This window comes from Gouania willdenowi, chromosome 1, assembly GCF_900634775.1.
Source record: "Gouania willdenowi chromosome 1, fGouWil2.1, whole genome shotgun sequence".
Lineage (NCBI taxonomy): Eukaryota > Metazoa > Chordata > Actinopteri > Blenniiformes > Gobiesocidae > Gouania > Gouania willdenowi.
This window is the reverse complement of record NC_041044.1, coordinates 3,747,658-3,767,572: the sequence shown is the minus strand read 5'-3', so window position 1 is coordinate 3,767,572 and position 19,915 is coordinate 3,747,658. Positions and strand designations below refer to the sequence as shown.

The window sequence follows — 19,915 nt, the reverse complement described above, 5'->3', positions numbered from 1 at the left end:
TATGTTTTTTTTTTGTATAATTGTATTCTATTTTATTTTACTTTTTTTTTTAATTCATTTATTTTTAGCAAGGTCTATAGTCCTCCGCAGTGGCGTCTGTCGCTCCACCTCCATCTGCTCCAGTAGAGGCGAGTGCTGGCTGCAAACCTGCTGTGCCTCGTGGTTCATCTCAGTGTAGGATCTTTTACACTATTCAGTGTAAAACTTGACCACACCCATCATTTCCATCGAGGAGGAGACTCAAGTAGTGATGGCAATATGAAGCCTCATGAAGCATTGAGGGATCGCAGCCTATTACTCAGCACATGGTTCGAAGGGTCGCAGTGATACATGCTCCACTACGCCATCATGTGGACAAAAAAATGTAATACATGCCAAGGGCTTATAACAAATGGTGGGGTCTGAACTATGGTCTGAAAGAATACAGCCAATAATGTGGAGAACGTTGTGATGTAAAATGAGCTTGTGTGACTTTGTTCATGTATGTGCTTATGCAACTATTGACAGAGTTTAATAAAAACAAAAATACATTTATTCATTTTTATTTAAAAATAATAATTTTTCGAGAGTATTTGGACTTAGGCGATTTCTTTTTTGCACAGGATTTCACCCGCCTTTGAAAAAACCCGTTCACAGGGCACAGATGATGCAGGTGTACATAGATATGTAATGGCAAGTTTGTACAAATTTGGAAATGTAGATTTATGTTTTTCCCAATATTGAAGGGGACTTTCAAGTCGAGCAATATTTGGTTCACCCAGGTTGGAATCCACACTGCCATGCAAGGCTCGGTAGTGCCTTAGCATAGCTGAGGTGTTATTATTATAACCCAGTTGTTTAGAGCACAACAGACACTTCACCTACAATTAAAAAAACTATTATTCAAACCTATTTAGAAAAGAAAAATGTGAGCAAGAGAAATTATATGTTGTCATATTTGTGTAATCTATTAATACATAATTATTGCTATGCCTTAACTTATTGGGTGAGATCTGCTCAAAGTGCTCCCAAACTGGAGAAAATCTTCTCTTTCTTGCTGGTTCCATCGCAAAAGAAGAAGCTGAAATAGGATGCCAAAAGAAGCGCAATAACACAAAAAGTGAGGGGGAATCCATTGCGTCGACTCATCTGTTTTATTTTGAATCGCGCTCCAAACCAGCGAATCATTTCCGGATTCAGTCACGTGGTACGGCCGCTTCGCGAGGCTTCGAACGTCACCACATACGTCACCAACACGGGCCTCGACCCACGCTTCAAAAAAATGTCCCTTACTCGGTACACGCTTTGAAGACTCGGCACGCTCAGCACATCACTAGACTCAAGCCTCGTGCAGGTGCGCAACTTTATTCTGACGTCGCCATTTTTCTTGTCGCTACGGTAAGGCTTCTTTGCTCATATTCAATGTTTTTGGCAAATTTAGACACAGATACCGACTCAAAGTCTTAAAGTTAACATTTCTACACAGAAATATAATGGCTATTTTGAGTTGAGTTGTTGTTTATTTATTTTTTTGTCGAAGTGACTGGTCACGAATAAGGATGGGTACCGAAACCCGGTATTAAAACGGCCCCATGGTCTGTTGGTCCACTCGGACCAACAAGCTACATCCTTATTGGCTCTTTTAACGGTAATTTTATGGTCGCGTTAATCCTCAAGCCTGAGACAAGCATTGATACTGCCGTGCTGCCTGGCTTAGCAACTTTAGCCTAGCCAATAGTTCTCCGCGGTAGCGACGCTGCCACGTTGTCGCGCCGCCTCTGTCTGCTCTCGGGGCGGCGAATGCTGGCAGAAAAACCCGCTGCTTCCGGGGCCGCTTATTCATTTCGGCGTAGTTTTTCCCGGCCATCGGTCGTTACAGTGCCTCGGCTGTCGGCCACGTTTAGTTCGAGTAGTAACTTGTTATCATATATTATCATACATCTAAAACGTTGCGAGTTAATATGGCAAACCAGAGGTAAATCAACATAGTTAGCCATGTTTTCACGAGCCGGTGCAGCTCTAATTCTCCTTTTGCACAATTTTTTTATCAAGTTATGTTTGATATGCTTGATTTGAATATTTGTATTGTTCATATAGTTGGTTTAGTGTTTTGTTAATAAAAATATATATACTGTATTTTTTATTTTATTTCTATTGTACACTTTGTTTTGTTTAGAACTATTTATTTGCTGGTTTTCATTTATTTTGTGTGCCATATTGTTAACATTTTCAAAAATAAACAGATTGATGTTCATTTTATTATTTTTTTTTAATTTCCATTGATTTAAAAAAAAAAAAAAAAGTTAAGATAAGGGTATCAATAAGAGCAGTAGTATTGATACATTTTTAATGATACCCATCTCTAGTCCCTAACAAGAACAACATTTAATTCAATAGTCTGTCTGCTAACATCAATTAACTGACTGATGGGAAAGAGGTGCTCTAACGAGAGATCTGACTGATGGGAGGAGATGTGTGTTGTGTTAAAACTCCCTCCCCCTTCATACGCATTAATTAAGTCATTTTGCGAGAGCAAAAGCGGCAATTTCAACATGTACCATTTCAACAAACCATTTGTAATTTTGTTTTAAATATTTCATTGAGTTAAGGGTATTTTTGTTGAAAGTGTCTATTTGTACGGTTGACGTACGAACAACCCCCGGTGCTACTGGTACGGTTACCAAAGTACACGTACGTAGCATCTAAGGGTTAGGGTTAAGGATTAGGTTAAAGGTTAGCTTTAGGTTAAGGGTTAGGTTAAAGGTTAAGTTTAGGTTAAGGGTTAGGTTTCGTCACGCGACCTAAACTGGCCAAATAGGGGCGCTGCATAAGGATAGAATGTCGACATATTGATTCGGCAATCGTACGGATAGCCACTGCCATTTTTGTTTAAGCTGATCACTTACCTTCCAACAGTTACCGTAGAGCGCATCAGAACAGTTGTCTGAGGTAAGATGGCTGCTGTTGAGCTACACTGGCGAATCCTGCTTGCTTCATCTAGTGTTTATATATATCTATGGTCTCTGGAATCTTTATTTTGGGCTGAAAAGGTTGAAAACCATAGACATTATATACATAGACGCCTCATGGACCGATTGGAGCTGATGATTCGTGCAGCCGGCATCTTGGACAGGTGTCTAATGCACCTGGCCTGCATTTATTTCTACTGAGGAACTCCCCTAATTTGGTTGAATGGGTGAACAGACCGGTGTGCGTGTTGACGGCCTGATGTCATCGTCAACAAAGACTCTGATTGGCTTTGGTCATGCGAAACAGTTGCAGGAGTTCAATATTTTCAACTCGAGCAAATGTGCGAATATGAAAAAAAAACGGCCAACGCTGTTGGCGCGTGGATCGGACTGCACTGCCACACAGGAAAGATTTCGCATTTGAGACCCATCTATCAATTGACTTTGTAATCTGGTCGGACGAACATTTCTTGTCGCATCCGGTGTGAACGCAGCATAATTCCTAAACATGCAGAAATAACTAACGGTAAAGAAAAATAAATATTTAGCAGTGTTATACTAACTTTTGTTTTCCATATGAATCATATCTGTTAGCATGTAGAGTAAAAATACACCTCTTTGCTCACTACAGAGCACTGATGAATTAGTCTTCTCAAGACTGGGAAACCTTCAAAATATGAAGAAGAAAAAAACAGCAAGAGACAATAGAGAGTATGATTTCCTGCTCTTATACGTGTAAATAACATTAGTTATGATGACATAACATTATATAAATGGTAAATAAACCAAAAGTATTGTTCAATCTTACTTGTGAAAGGTAATCCCACGGGATCTGGTTTGTATAGAAGCCCGTTTCTGCCACTAAAAAAAATAAAAAATCACCAAGGAAAGTCATAATTATGAGTTAGAAAGTCATATTTATGAGAAAGAAAGTCATAACTATGAGATAGGAAGTCATAATTATGAGTTAGTAAAGTCATAATTATGAGATAAAAACATTTTTGGTGGAGATTTCTGGTCAGTGCCATGGGTACAGATACATGTACCCATGGCAAACACTACACAGCATCACAGCGCCCCAAGGGGAGAACATGCGCTACAACATCCAACCTCTACAACACAGCCACACAGAGTAAGAGCGCAGATATATACAATCTTAACAGTGATAATGACAACATGGCACTTAGAATGGTGATGCCATCAATAGTTCATGTGTCATTGATTAAAGTGATCACCATGCTCACCTAAATCTAGACTAGTTTATGATTAAATCTGGTTTGGATTGTAGAGAAACATTAAACGCAATTCCAGAATACATTGTCAGAGCAGTGAGAGGACAGTTATTATACAGCACTTTAATTCCACAGCTACCATTATTATTACAGTGTTTTTCAACCGTGGTCACCTGAAATGTTTCGTAATTGATAAATGAGAAGTACTGATTAAAATGATGTTTCATTGTATGTTTTTGAATTATTTTTCTTCACCACACACACACACACACACAATCCCAAATAATTGTATTCTATTCTTTCACTTTCTCAAAAAAAAAAAAAAAATATATATATATTTAAAGTAAAATGCTGTATAAAAATATCTGAGCTGGCGCATCTTGTCAGTTTGCGCTTAAACTAATTCTCGAGAAAAAATGTCTCTGGGGTCACCAAAATTTTGTGATGTAATAATGAGTCCACAATGTGTAAAAGGTTGGGCACCGCAGCTTTACTATACTTAATATTGGATAGCAAGTGTAAAAATAAATTAATTAGGAATAAACAAGACTTTTTTTCTGTTCCTTTGAAAATACAGTATTTAATAATTTGTTGTTATTTGCGCATGTGTGTTCACGCCCACTCATGCATATGCATGAAGGCCCCAAAACAGCCTGTTTTTAGGAGTGGTCTGAAAGTGACTTTTCAGAGCCTAAAACTCCAGAAAACAGGCGAGTTTGTGAAAATAAACCTCAAATACTATGTTGTTGTGGTTCTTAGAACAATTGGAGATGGGTGAAAAATAGCATAATACTGGACCTTTAACCCTGAATTATATTTCTGGTCAGACATCATTTGAAATACAATTATTGAGATTTATATCGTATATGTATCTATTTGGAGGAAAAATATTCAGATATGAGTTTTGATCCATATCACCCAGCTCTACCGCTGATCTTTTGTTTAATTTCTGATTGTCAATGTTGTGTTTTGGTGAGTTTTTATATATTTTGTTAAAACATTGTGCTGACCTAATAGTTCACTCCCCCTCCCATCCTTGTCTCTCTGTTTTTCAGGTCATGATGCAGAACCTGTTGGACACCGTGTCCAACAACCCTTACAGGGTCCGAGACGTGCCGCTGTCTGACTACGCAGGAGGAGGCAAAGTCAAGCTCAGAGAGGAGAACCGCGTGGTGCTGTACAAGAAGAGCCAGTGTCAGTCATGGGACTGTCTACTCATGTGTCCCAACACCCCAACAATGACCCTCAGGTCAGTAGTGGAGACAAGAACTGATCAGTTGGAGAAGTAGAGCTCAAGCTAATGCACACTGTTGGTACTCAGAATGTAAAAATGATTTCTAAAGGCTTCATTTAGACGGATAATGATAGAGGATCAGATTAAAGTGAAACTGTCACAGTCCACAGTCCTTCTTCATTGATAATTCATCATGTAACCAGTTAAAAGTGGACTGACCCGAGCTGCTGAATCAACAGAATTCCTCAAAAACTGATTACTTGCTTGACTTAAAGGGATCTTTCACTGTTTTTACAAATGTGGCCTACATTTTTGAATTGTACTGATACGAAGATCTACTGTATGTCTAACAAAATGCATTATTATCCACCATATTCATTTTTGATTAATTTTTAAAAATGGGACTACTTTACAGTTTTAGAGCGTGTGTTCCTCCATGTTGAAATCACGTGATTGATGATGTCACACGGTCCCACTGCCTGTAAACATCCCATATTTTTCTATTGGAGTGAAACATTCAGTCTGATTTTGATATCAGTCAAAATAACAACTTGCGCTGCTTTTGGTGGCTCTAAAAAAAACATGAAAAGTTAAAGATGTTGATGTAAACCACTTGTTTACCAAAATAGGATAAAAACAGTTTTAACCCAGAAACAGATTTGTGACCGCAGGGGGCGACAGTTCCAACTAGTGTTGTCAAAAGACTCGATACTGAATAAAGTATTGATACAAAAAAGTGAGTGTCGGATACGATACTCACTTGCAAAAGTATCGATACTAACAGCGCCGTGTTCATCGCTATATATTAATGGTTCATCTCCTCGCCTGTTTCAACAACCTTATTCGCTGCTGCAGACAAAAAACAGATACACGTGCAGCCCTTCCGCTCAGCTGCAGCTGAACACACTACTAGGGCCCTATAAAATCTGCACTAACGGAATCACTGACGGAATCACGGAATCGACCAATGAAAACGGTTAAATGCGGAAATGGACAGAATCAACATGAAACACCGTCATCGTGAGGCAAGGAATGTTTTTTATGGGGAAATGTTCTGGGGAGCGCTCATTAGGTGCACCACCCTGCACTCTCTTGTCCTGGCTGCATTAAACAACGCCTAAATCACTGTCAAAAATAGCCACACAAAAAAATTGCGCAAATCATCACTGACTCCTAAATACAGAGCCACCAGTGCCTGTTTAACTTTGCTGTGCCTGTAAAACTTTGTGAAAACATGAGTCAGCTTGAGTCAGCAGTATTGTCATGTTTTATTCCAGTACTTTTGGAGGGTACTGTATGTCTGTGGCCCACACACAGCCAATTCAAAGGTTTTTACACACTTCTTAAAGGGACAACGTCCTGAATGTGGTTTCACAACACAACAGAATTTAATTTCACATTTCAGTCTTAATGAAGGAAAAAGTCAAAAGTGGTACAAACTGTTGATATTGTGCTGCGAGTTAATAATAAAAGGGTTTTTGTGACATTTTTATCCACTGCTTTTGACCCATTCTTGTTTTTTTTGCAAAACTATATTGAAAAATATAAATAAGTCAAGTTTAAGTTGCCTATCGCCATTTTGAGGAAAAATATTGAAATATGAATATTGGTCCATATCACCCAGGCCTGATGTAACCAAAGCAGTAACATTTTTATCTTTTAAACAATATGATTGTCCAAACTGTGGGAAATGATGGGTTTAAAATAACACTGCTTTAAATAGGATTTTATTAACATGAGTGTGTTACCTCAAAAACAAATGGAAATCACTAGACTGATCTGCTGCCATGGTATGTAGCAAGTGTTGCTAATGCTACACCAATTTAGTTAAACAGAGTAAAAAGACTGTGTGACTAAAATAACTTGTCAACCTTTTTGTTTGATGTTAATTGTACTTGGAAGCAGTTTGATGAATTGCTTACATACATTTTTTTTTAAATGTTTGAAAATTACCCTGACTTAAATCACCTTGTATTCATTTTTTCCATTTTGGGCGATGATTTTAAGTAGGTGAATTGGTTTGTTTTACTGGTAAATAAAATAAAATATTCTAAATGATCTGAATGGAAAAACTTGTGATATTAATTTTTTCCCATGTTGCCTACTCTTAGTGTAAAATAATCCCAGTGTTTTGAAGAAGAAATGCTCTTTAAAGTGATTGTAGATGTTTTTAATGTAGACCACCGTGTCATAGAGACGTTTCTGTTGCTGTTCAGGCTGTTTCAGGTCGTCTCCGAGGACGACGCCATGAACTGGTTTTCTCAGTACGCCCTCAAACTCCAGCTCTTCTACGACACACTTCCTCTGAAGGCTGAGAGCATTCAGCCCATCGTCAACTGCATCCGTAGCCACCCGGACTGGAGCTGTGCCCACATCGCCGTGAAAACGGGCCTCAGAAAGTTTCTCAAATATACGTCTTTTCAGAGGTGAGACGAAAGTTACTGAGTATGGAAGGAAACAGGGTTGAGGTCATTATAATTGTGATCACGTAATCTGTGTAGAAATTGTGTGTGTGTGTGTGTGTGTGTGTGTGTGTGTGTGTGTGTGTGTGTGTGTGTGTGTGTGTGTGTGTGTGTGTGTGTGTGTGTGTGTGTGTGTGTGTGTGTGTGTGCGTGCGCGCAAAATATCTGCGGTTCAGGGACAGACAGAGCTGAGACTTTCAACATGGCTGCTGCTTGATTCAGTGGTGTACGACATTAGATTTGTTTGGACTGCAATGATACTGCTAATGAATTATTTCATAAAATTGTCCACCCGTAGCAGACAAGCTTAGCTTTGATCACGCGGTATAGTTGGCCTGCTTGTCCTGGGCGGAGGCGCGATGGCGGCCCAGCGCTGGGGCGCCGTGTATGTGTGTAGCTAAACAAACTGTGCAGAGCACAATATAGGCTACATATAGTACTGTATATAGTGAAAGCCTATTTTTATTTTATTTTTTTTAATTATCATTATTAGTCACCTTAGTTACATATGTTGCTCACTGAGGACACCTGCTGGTCAGTATTTACTGGGTGTTTTTTTAGGATATTAGACCCACTTTAGTCATTTTTAAAAGCACTTTGTGCAGTCACTCCTGGAGATTCTAACCAGCTTTCAACTTATCCTGTGGTACCATGACTATCTGTCAACATTGAGCTGTTCTGCAGCTCAAAATATGTTATTTTTATCTTTGAAAGAACAAATAAATCAATTACTTTCATCATTAATCTCATATTATTAATGGCAAAATTCTCAAAATCCCTTCCGATTTTTCATCTTGTCTTAACTGAGTTTAGTTATTATTTGAATAAACAAAAAAAGGTGAAATTATTGCTTCTGTATGAAGAACTGTTTCCTGTGCCTCCAAGTGACTGATGCCTGTATTTATTTTATTCTTTTCTAGTGATTTTTTGTCCCCTTTATGTTGTTTTACTGATTTGTGAACTTGCAATTTGTCAATAAAAAAAAAAAAAAAAAACGGATTCATCCTACTCAAAAAAAATAAATCTGTTTTAATAATTGAATTGTAATTGAGTTCAGATAATTAGGATCCGAAGGCCATACTGGCCGTAGGAACCTATTGTTCTTGCTTTTTTATTTTGGCGCAATGAAAAAAACTGTAAAAGACGCCAAAAATACTATGGAGCCAAACGACTGGCAGGTTGGCCCAATTCACATGAAATTTGCAACATGTATTCTTGACCCCAAGATGAACAAAAAGTTACCCGATGAACCATGCTGAAAATCAAACAGGAAGGCAGAGACATCTTGAGTCAAAGATAAAAAAAATGGCAAAACGCATTGCGCGAACTAGTCTTAAGGGCTTCATCCGATTTGTTTCAAACTCGGCCAGAACACTTAGGACCAACTGAAGATTAAAAATCATCAAAATGATTTGCATATCTTTTAACGGTTTGGTCGTGGCCCCACCACAAATTTGCAATGCTAATTTCTGAAGCACGCCACAATTTAAAGAAATCCATAACTGACACAAAAAGTTCAATCAGCCTCAAATTTCACACAAATGACATTTGCCCAAGCCTATTCAACGCTGTGAATGTCCTAGAGTGGCCCAGCCAGAGCCCAGACTTGAATCCCATTGAGCATCTCTGGAGGGATCTGAAAATGTCTGTGCACCGACGCTCCCCATCCAACTTGATGGAGCTCCAGAGGTTCTGTAAAGAGGAATGGGCCAAAGTGGCCATAGATAGATGTACCAAGCTTGTGGCTTCATATTCCAAAAGACTTGAGGCCGTAATTGCTGCCAAAGTGTAGGAGGATGAGTTATTATTCATGGGTTATATAACTAAGAATATTAATTATGATTATTAATATTACTTCAAATTTTGCGGGGTGCCACTCCTTTTAACAGGAGAAATATGTCTACGTTTTTAGACTAGACTCATCAATGTGAAACCAGGGGAAAGTGAATTCTAACAGCAAATCTACACCATAATCACAGCTTTAATGAATCAGAGGAATCAAAGATTATGTTTAACCTTTTATTCAAAAGTCAACAATTAACACAGTCAAAATATCAATTGAAATGGGATAATTAAATCATGATAAAATGCATTTCTAGGCTAATAAAAGTAAGGATTATATGTAATAAAGTGAAATCACTATTCTAGGAGAATGCTAGTCTACTAAATATTGAATAAAAATGCAGGATACATATTCGAATAATAAGATTATAAAATCAAAGAATAAAATCATAAAGAGAGCTCATAACAAAGAGAGGAAGACAGACAGGGGAGACGAACAAACATGAATGAGATGAACTGTGTGTGGAGCATGTTGTGAGTGTGTGTAAGTTTGTAGTTATGGAAGTATGGATGTGATCTATTGTGGATGAAGTTGCTGATGAAAGTTCATTCAAGTACCTTGAAGATGATGTCAGGGTTGGACCTGGAGGTGCTGTTTGAAGCAATGCAGCAGGACGTGCCACCGTTGAGTTCTGTTGCGTTTCAACAGAGTAGAGCCCCTTCAGCTGTTCCAGGCGGTTCTGGCCTTCGCAGCTGGGTTAGAGAATGGCTCGTGGCTTACCCCAATGGGTCGCAGGCCGGGCTTCTTTCGGCTGTTTACGCACGTCACTAGGTGCTGGATTCGTCCGAACCAAGCAGCTGTTCATTCCAAAAATCTAACTGTTTCAACTAAAAATAAAATGAAATAAGTGAAAAGGTGGGGAAGGGAAACGCGTTGAGTATGAAATGCCAGCGTCCCAAAAACTAAAGTTTCGGGCAGCGCGTCTTTATTTAAAAGAATTTGGGGATGCCTTTTGGAGGAGGTGTCTTGGTTGATCATTCTGAGATCATATCGGTGATTGGTCAATGTCTCTGTTTTCAGCTTGTGGGTGTGGGTGTGTAGTGAAATGACATAGACAACAGAGGGAGTTCCTAAACATAAAAGAATGCCTAATAATTAACTCCAGATATTTCAAAACATCTTTTCAACATCATATCTTAATATATCATCTATAATGAAACAGTTAGATACCAGACACGGCTGAAAAATAGCATAGTTAGTACTTAATAAACCTGAATGTCAAAATTCGGGTTAAGGGATTTTCCTTATCATATGGTTAACATTCAGTACCTTGAACTAAGCTTTGTGATGTTTTTTAGTATTTCAAGCACCTTTTAAATGATAAACACTTTAAAATAGCATTCTGTTGGTTATTGAATTACATGAAAAGAGTGGGATCGGACAGACAATATTATTTAATCCCTTTTGGAATAATGCTGTAACATGATGAAATGTGGGAAAAGCGAAGCGCTGTGAATACTTTCTGTATGCACTGTAAATATTGCTTCAACAAAATATTGTTAATGTTTTTGCAAATTAACTCTAAATCATTAAAAACAAAATGTATGCTGAAAATAGTCATTTCAGTGCTAGTATTATCAACTTCTCTGTAAACATGGACACATATCAGTGCTGCTTAACAAGTACAATGATTATTTCCTCTTCATTTCTGTGAGTTTCACAAAGTAGCTTCACCATGTTTTCTTTGACTGACATTGATTTATAGAAGCACAGACGTGAATAGACATGAACGTCCTAGACAATAGCTCGACACTGTTAATATTTACTGGAGTAGCATCCACACAGAAACACAGCTTCAGTCCATGAAAATAAACAGGATAATTATAACATTCATTACATTGAAGAACCATTCTGTAACATTTAACAAAGTGTAAGACTTGGAATTGTGTGAATGATAAAAAAAAGTGTCTAGTAGTTAGTTTAAATTACTACGGTGCAAAATGTTTTCAATTTTACAAAAATATGGCTTTAAAACAGTTGTTTTCACTGTAACAAACTGTAACCAGATGGAGAAAAAGTGTCATTGACATGTTAATGATGCCACACTGTTATATAACTAAGTATAAAAACTTATTTTAAAAGACATATGATGAATTTGTGTAAAACAAAAATAACCACACTGTTTAATTGTTATTTTGATTAGGGGTGGCAACCTCTGGGTACCTCACGATACGATATGCGATACACCGCTCACGATGTGACGATACTACGATTAGCGATATATTGGTCAGAAATCAATCTATGATAATCTATGACATGAAAAAAGATGAAGTGAAAAAATACAATTTTTATTTTATATCTCTGAAAGACAATAAATTGAAAAAGTGTCCTATGAACAGTGACACTATTTTAGTGCAACATTTCTGTAAATAAGTGTCAACATACCAATGTAAATGAATGAGTATCTCCAATAGTGCTTTCTGTAAACAAAACATAGGGTCTTTCTTACCAGTGACACCATTATAGTGCAATATTCCAGTAAACAATATATTGGCTCCTTCAACAAACAGTGACAACATTTATGTGAAGACGTACCTGCACATTTTAGTGAAAAAAAAAGACAAGGTTTTGGGAAAAAAAAAAATCGATACTTAGCGCAAGCTTATTGATAATCAGTCGTGCGATCTTACGCGTCTTCTTTGTTGGTGTTTTAGAACGTTGGCTCCGCAGTCAGGAAGCGACAGCGGGGCATTACCGGTTGGTGGACCGCGGCCGCGTAGTACCGTGCCCGTGTGTACAAATTAGGGTGGCAGCAGGGGTGGCAAGGCTTTGTTGTGGGGTGACATTTGCCACCCCATGCCACCCCGGTAGATCCGCCCCTGAACGTACATGTTTATTTGATTGTGAATCTTTGTAGATGTAAATATTCCTCTTAGCAGCCTGTTCACTTAAATGATGTGCTACGCTTATGGAAGTTTTTAAGGGTTTGTAGAGCTAAGTAGATTTTAATTACTGTAATTATAGCAGCTTTCATTTGTTTGCCAAAAAAATAGTTATGGTTTAACCCAGGGGTGGCCAATCCTGGTCCTCAAGGGCCACTATCCAGCATGTTTTAGATATTTCCCTCTTCCAACACACCTGATTGAAATGACCAGGATTGTTATCAGGCTTCTACAGAGCTTGATGATGAGTTCATCATTTGAATCAGGTGTGTTGGAAGAGGGAAACATCTAAAACATGCTGGATAGTGGCCCTTGAGGACCAGGATTGGGGACCCCTGGTTTAACCCATCCATCATTCATAGTCATAGCGCCACCTATTGGTAAAAGGAAATCATAGACATTATATTTGCACAGAACATTGCAGGAAAGTTTGTGATATAATCCTTGAAAATGGTCAGCTACGTCTCAACGCTTTCAAATTACTGCCACACCCCAACAAGCAACACACCTCAACGTGCACCACTTCCTGCTGCTTGTAGCTTTGATTTTAATCGTAATTGAGTTGTCATTGAACATGGATAAGTGAAGACGTAATTGAACTTTAGTGATTGAGCATGTAATTTTAATTGATTTTGATTTTTAATTTGAATTGTAATTGGGAAAAATGCTGGTAATCGTAATTGAAGATGGATAATTGAAGACGTAATTGTAAATGACCCCAAACTCTGGTAGGAATCATCTCAGACTAAACAAACCCTGTTTTTTCTTTCAGTCACATCAACTCTCAGAATGAGGTGGGCCAGACTCCGCTCCACCTGGCCTGTGAGCGAGGAGACCTGGCCAGTGTTAAACAGCTGTTGGATGAAAGCCAAGTTCGTACTGACATCAGTGATTTCTACGGGGACACGCCCATCCACTGTGCCTGCAAACACAGGTTCTCTGTTTTTGTAAAGGTGAGACACCATTGATCCCGCCCCTTTGCTCTTTCCTCCCTACATCCAGGCCTTGTGCTCACAACTTGGCATAGGGGTCAACGATTTGAATATTGTCATTTTGTGCATTTTTCAGATTTTTTGAGTGTTTTTGTAGTGATTTTGTTTATTTTTGTTGTCGAAATGTGTTTTTGTTGTCATTTTGTTTCTTTTTGCTGTTGTCTTGTGTATTTTTCAGTCATTTTGTGTATTTTTCTGTTTTTTTTAAGTGTTTTTGGAATAATTTTGTCTTTTTTTTGTCGTAATGTGTGTTTTTGCTCTAATTTTGTGTATTTTGTTGTTTGTTTGTCAATCTTTACTGTATATTTTGTTTTGTCATTTTGTGTATCTTTCTGTCTTTTTGAGTGTTTTTGGAGTATTTTTGTTTTGAGGCCCACAAACAATTAGACATGTGGCTTATATTTGTCTCACAAGTGGCCGTCTTACGCTTTTTGTGCCAGATGTGTCGCCTGCTGCTGGAACGCGATTGCTCAGTAAACGTCCTTAATAAGACTGGACAAAGCCCTCTTCATATCCTAACAAAGCAAGGCCGCTCTAAAGCTGCTCTGGTGCTGCTCACTCATGGAGCTGATGCTAACCTGAAGGACCAGGACGGGAACACCGCACTGCACTTAGCCATGAAGGTACACACTAAGAATGGACCTGGTCATTGGTCCATTGGTTCATTGGGCTGAAGGCGCTGCTTATTTTGGTCTGTTTGTCTGTAGATGAATCACATGGATCTTATTAAGGTACTGATTGTTTTTTGGGCTGATGTGGAGATTCCCAACAACCTTGGAGAAACACCTGGACTCATCGCTGCCCAAACCAGCAAAGGTATCAGTGCAAAGAAGTTAAAGAAAGAACCTGATCATTGGTTTGAAGCAGTGGTTCCCAAACCTTTCACAGTCCTGTACCCTTCATACATTAAACCTGAAGCCATGTACCTCCTACCGCTTCTTCCTTAAAAAACATGATAATGTAGTGCAGTGTAGTGGCGAGCTAGAGTCACGTGTGCAGCCAGAGCCAATCGCTCGCTATAGACCTGGAGTAGCACCACACCTGTGTGGAGACAAACGAGTGAGAGAAAGGAAGATACTGTAGTTTAAGGCTCTTTCACAAGTTTTGAGTTTCTGTGGACTTCTTGACTTCCTTATTTGGTAATTGTTTCAGAATGTTTATTTTCATGTTAGTTTGACCATTCGCTGTTTAGACCGAACGGACGAGACACGGAAGTTATTGATGGCAATGGTCGCGGCTGTGTTGAAAGTTAACGGCAAAAAATACACATTTCTCCGTGGATACGGCATTATAAACGCTGATATGTTCACCGCGTGCTATATAACCAAATGTGCACCTTGGATGTACATGCTAAATACACACAGTGCCGAGTTGCGACAACGGAAGAGTTTCCGGAAGTTTCACATACTTCTCGCGGATCTCAAAACACGCCCTCACCGTATCTAAGGTATTTATAGTAAAAATATACTAAATGAGTAAAATAAAAAAAAACTAAACATTATTGATACAAAAAGTACAGAAAACAGAAATGCACAAAAATATACAAAAAGGCTCCAAAAACACACTCTGAATATGGATCAGGAGGACAGTAAATTATAACCAGTAAAGTGGATTTTTCTATCTTGTTTTTGGGATTACAAATTTCAAGTGAGAGGCTTTCGAATGAATTTTGGTTAAGTTTTGTTTTTGGGGTAACTGATAAGCTTGAGTGAAAAACTGCTGCCACTCCTCTCCGACGATTCTCACGGGGAATATGGTGATAACCATAATTGGGAGGGTTGCTTCATTAAGAGCAATACAATCTTCATTTTTGCACCAAGTCTCCATGAGGCATAATACACCTAATTAATGGTCCGTTATAAGATCACTCACTAAGAGGGATTTATACGAAAGCGATCTGATATTTAATAGTCCACATTTAATGTTGACTATTATATGTGTATGTGGTTACCTTTTTTTTAAGAATTTAAGAACAACAGAATCAGAATCTGTTGTCGAAGTAAAAGTTAAACTTTTTTGAAAAAATTAATTTGACAGATTAACATACCACTTGTTTTTGATATTGGTTCTTCAATTACAGTTAGTTATCTGTTCTTGCAAGTTTAAAAATGTATTAGTGGAACTCAGTTAGCTGAGAAGTGAAAGAAAACAAGTTTGCATGGAAAGGATAATAATAAATTAGTGACCGAGTATCAGCTTGTTTGCATGCTTGAGTAATGCATGTGAAATCTGTTCTCTTTCATAACATTAGTTCAGATGTCTCACTGTGGGATATATGCCTCCGCGTCATATCTCAGAAGCCCAATCTCATTATGCCAATCCTGATTGGCTGGTGAAATGTATTCATCTGCCGCAGGTAGTCCCTCCTACTATAAGTAGAGGGGGAGGAGAACACAGTGCCATTGAAAAACTCTTCTCACTAAGAGCTATCTCGCATCGCAGCTGCTTAACCGTCCACAGGTGGACCCTTTTCTGGATTCCGTCGCTGGACGCTGCTGTTGAAGCTTTTTCTCTGCTCTCGACCACACCAGGTCGACTAGTGTTTTCCTTGCTCTCCACGCTCGGTTTAACACTGTTTCACCGCCCTGCCGTCGAGGGCCGACCGCTGAAACGCCAGTTTTCGGCTCACCGCTTCACTCGACGCCACACCACGGCTGTCGAGCACCGGACGCAACACACCAGTTAGTGACTTGGTTACTTCTTCCTCATTGCACACTAACACAGAGAAGGAGATGGTGGACAAGGCCCTACACACCACGGGGTCTGGAGGCTTGAAGGCTCGCCTTCAAGCCTGGTGTGCTCTTGCTCGAGACGCACACCAGGTCTGCTCAGGGAGCCTCGGGCTGGAACACTCCCAGCAGGCCCTGAACGCCCCTGGTTCCTGCCGCCACTGCGCCGTCTTCACAGTGAAGAGCCTTCGTATTCGGCTGGTACACCAAGTTAGCTTGTCGGAGCAGGGACCCTATCTTCCCCCTCACGGCACCAAGGCCGTCGCGGCTGAGATGGAGCCTGAGGTGGTTCCTGGGGTTCCCAGTCCAAGCTTGCCTTTGTTCCTCCACCCGGGGAGGATATTCTGGACTTGGACTGTGGGGACGACAATGACGTCACTTCTGAACTTCTCATTTCAGAGGACAAAGTGGAGGACGACATTTTCGTCACCCCTGATCAGGCTGCAAAGCCCGTCGCCTCCATGGAGGGAGCTGAGGGAAGCATACCAGCTTCTCCTCGGCTTGGACATGCTGGATGTGTGCAAACGTGCCGCTGCCCGATTGGCCATCCCTTGGCCTGTCATCATGACCAAGACGACCCTGCCTTCCCGTAGCTGCTCCGGTGAAATCACTGGTAGCAGCACACCTGCTTCCACAAACGTCTGCCCACCAAGTCTGACAACTTACAGTCAGCCCTGACGGAGAGCTTCTACAAGGCTGCGGCGCTCTCGGCCAGAGCACTCAACGTGTTGTTGCTGCTCATGGCATACCAGATGGAGCTCTGCAACAACCTTGCGTTGCGGACCCAGCCAGGAGGGAGGAGATGTCGGTAGTCACGGACCTGTGCCTCTGTGTCCAGTGTTGTGCGGTCCAGCCCTCTGGGAGAGCGATGGGGACCATAATCCTCCACAAGCAGGCCCACAGGCTTGACCTGACAAACCTTTCAGAGAACAAGAGCGGTGACATCCTGCACATGCCCGTCATTCAAGAGGGGATCTTCTGCTCCGCGCTGGTCTCTATGCAAAGGCGCTGCAAGGCCAAGAAGGATGACTAGGCTCTCTGCCTCTGCCTACCCAGGAAGTCCACAATCTGTCTCCACCTGCTCGCCGCAAGGCGTTCCAAGGTCCTCAGGATGTGCTGTTTAAAGGGGACATATGAAAAATCCACTTTCGCAGTTACACAAATGAGGTAACTTGAGTGTCCATACTTCACACAAAATATGAAATAAATCCCTCCGGTCGTTTATTTGTGGTCTGTGTAAGTCTTACAACACAGAGAAAAATGCTCCGTTTCAAATTTTACACATTTGTGACGTCACAAATGCTGGTAACTCCACCCATGGACTCGACCCTTAACCTGATAAAAACTTTTGCGAAAGTCCGCCATTGTTTGTCTCGCTAGCAAAAGAGTGATGGCTACCTATAAAACTAAATACAGAATTTGCCTGCTGTCAGTGCCGCTCCTCCACGGTGAACATACACTGTAGCGTAAACACTATTTGTTCATGCAGAAGTGTACTCCGCTCTTGTGGTTTGGCGCATTGGCGAACCTGTTATAAGTTTGTGATTTTTTTTTTTTTTAAAAGAAAGGCTACTGGAATATCTAAAAAATGTCAGAGTATTCAATAAACATTTACTTTCTTTAAAAAACATATCTAAAAATGTATTCTAGGCTATTTATGCACTCTTAAAAAAAATAGGGAAAAACTTAACAACCGTATTCGATATTTGGTATTCGGCCAATCATTGATATTTTTTTTTGGCTTCGACCACAAATTTTCATTTCAGTGCATCCCTAATGCCTATGGGCACCGTCATGGGTAGAGGCAGGGCACGAGGGGCAGTTTGTAAGAGATCACTGTGATGTGAGCCTCCAGCGCTCCCACATTAATTACTCTCAGAGGCATTTCCTTCCGTTCCTCACGGGCCACCATGTCCTGTTGAGGACAAACATTATGACCGCAGTAGCGTACATCAACCATCGGGGCGAATTGTGCTCCTTTCAGTTGCACCTGCTGGCATGCAGGCTGATCCTGTGGAGTTGTAGTCGCCTCCTTTCGCTGAGAGCGACACACATCCCATGAGCCCTGAATGCAGGCACAGACCTGCTGTCCAGGGGGCGCCAATTTGCGGGGAGTGGATGCTACATCCGGAGGTTGTGGAACAGATCTGGGCCCTTTATGAGGCAGCCGGCCATACTCTGATCCTGGTAGCTCTGCATTGGCCTGCCATGCCCTGTGGAGGTTTACCGGCTGCTGTGCGCTCATCCCTGTCAACTCCCACTGCGAAGAGACCTGCTGTTACAGGTGGAGGCTCAGTCTTCCATCCTCACCCAGAGGGCTTAGCGCTATGGGCTTGGGCCCTGAGTGGCGCAATCTGTCAGCCGCGGGACTCTCACAGCGTGTGATTTCCATCATACAGAGCACTCAGGCTGTCTCCACTAGGTCTCTGTACGACTGTAAGTGGAGGGTGTTTGAAGGCTGGTGTCACCAGATGGGACACACCCCCTTTCAGTGTGGTAATAGGAGCCATTAGCTCTCCCATCCTTGAGGTGCCAACCGAGTCCTGAGTTATACTGGTGTCTACAGTTATATTGCATAGACACAGAGGAGTATGTGTCGTAGAAGAATAATGTTATGAGCTGTTCCTGTTCACATTAAATGGTGGAGTTTGCCAACGAAGAATCATCTCAGATGTTTTTATTGAAAACATGACACTGTGGGAGTGATTTTATCATTTCTGCAGGAGCTGATTGACAAACAGAAGGCCAAGGCCCTGTGGGCTTTGGGGATAAAACTGCGTGTCAGTATCCGCTGATCATTCTTTTATAAAAGGAGCACGCAGGCTCCTCCCTGTGTCGAGGCCGCTGGTGCCTTCGTGGGATTTGGCTGTGGTTCTGGAGGGACTTAAACAGCCTCCTTTTGAGCCAATGGGATGTGCAAACTTGAAGTTTGTGTCCCTGAAGGCAGTGTTGTTACTGGCTTTGGCGTCAGCTCTTTGTCCCGTTACTAAGCAACGTCTGTCACACTGGGTGGTCAAAGCATTGCTTTGGCTTATACGAGTCAGGGTCTGCAGCCGCCTGTTGGCTTGCGTGCACATTCGACTCGGGTATTAGCCACATCCTGGGCCTTGTTCAGGGGAGTGTCTGTTGAGGGTATTTGTGCTGCGGCGAGTTGGTCCTCGTCCCTCACTTTGGTCCTGTTTTACCTGCTGGATCTTTCCGCTCTGTGCATGGCATGGGCGGTTCTCCTGTCTTGATCGAAACAGTGCTTGCCCTGCGGGCTGGTGTAACGCATGATGAGCTTGTCTGCAATGTGGGAGCTACCATGTCCCATAGTGAGACATCTAAACAAATGTTATGAAAGAGAACTATAGATTATTTGCATAACCCTGGTTTTCTGAGTAATTTGAGTGAGATGTCTCACCAGACAACCTTTTTTGCTGGGTGAGTGAGAAGAGGTTTGCTTATTTGAATGACGTAGTATCATCAACCCACTCCACTTATAGTAGGAGGGACTACCTGCGGCAGATTAATACTTTTCACCAGCCAATCAGGATTGGCATAATGAGATTGGTCTTCAGCGATATGACGCAGAGTCGTATATCCCATCTTAC

At 40.8% G+C, this 19,915-nt stretch overlaps 1 protein-coding gene across 1 annotated transcript in view; it reads left to right on the top strand.

Annotated features, from left to right (window-relative positions):
• The window catches only part of LOC114471963 (85/88 kDa calcium-independent phospholipase A2-like), a 56,606-nt gene that overhangs the window by 14,942 nt on the left and 21,749 nt on the right, over nt 1–19,915 (top strand). Inside the window, exons 5-10 of the mRNA XM_028460968.1 lie at nt 5,236–5,429; nt 7,631–7,840; nt 13,374–13,554; nt 13,604–13,648; nt 14,034–14,216; nt 14,301–14,409. Of these exons, the coding sequence (XP_028316769.1) occupies nt 5,236–5,429; nt 7,631–7,840; nt 13,374–13,554; nt 13,604–13,648; nt 14,034–14,216; nt 14,301–14,409 (922 nt within the window). The remainder of the gene's footprint in view (nt 1–5,235; nt 5,430–7,630; nt 7,841–13,373; nt 13,555–13,603; nt 13,649–14,033; nt 14,217–14,300; nt 14,410–19,915) is intronic.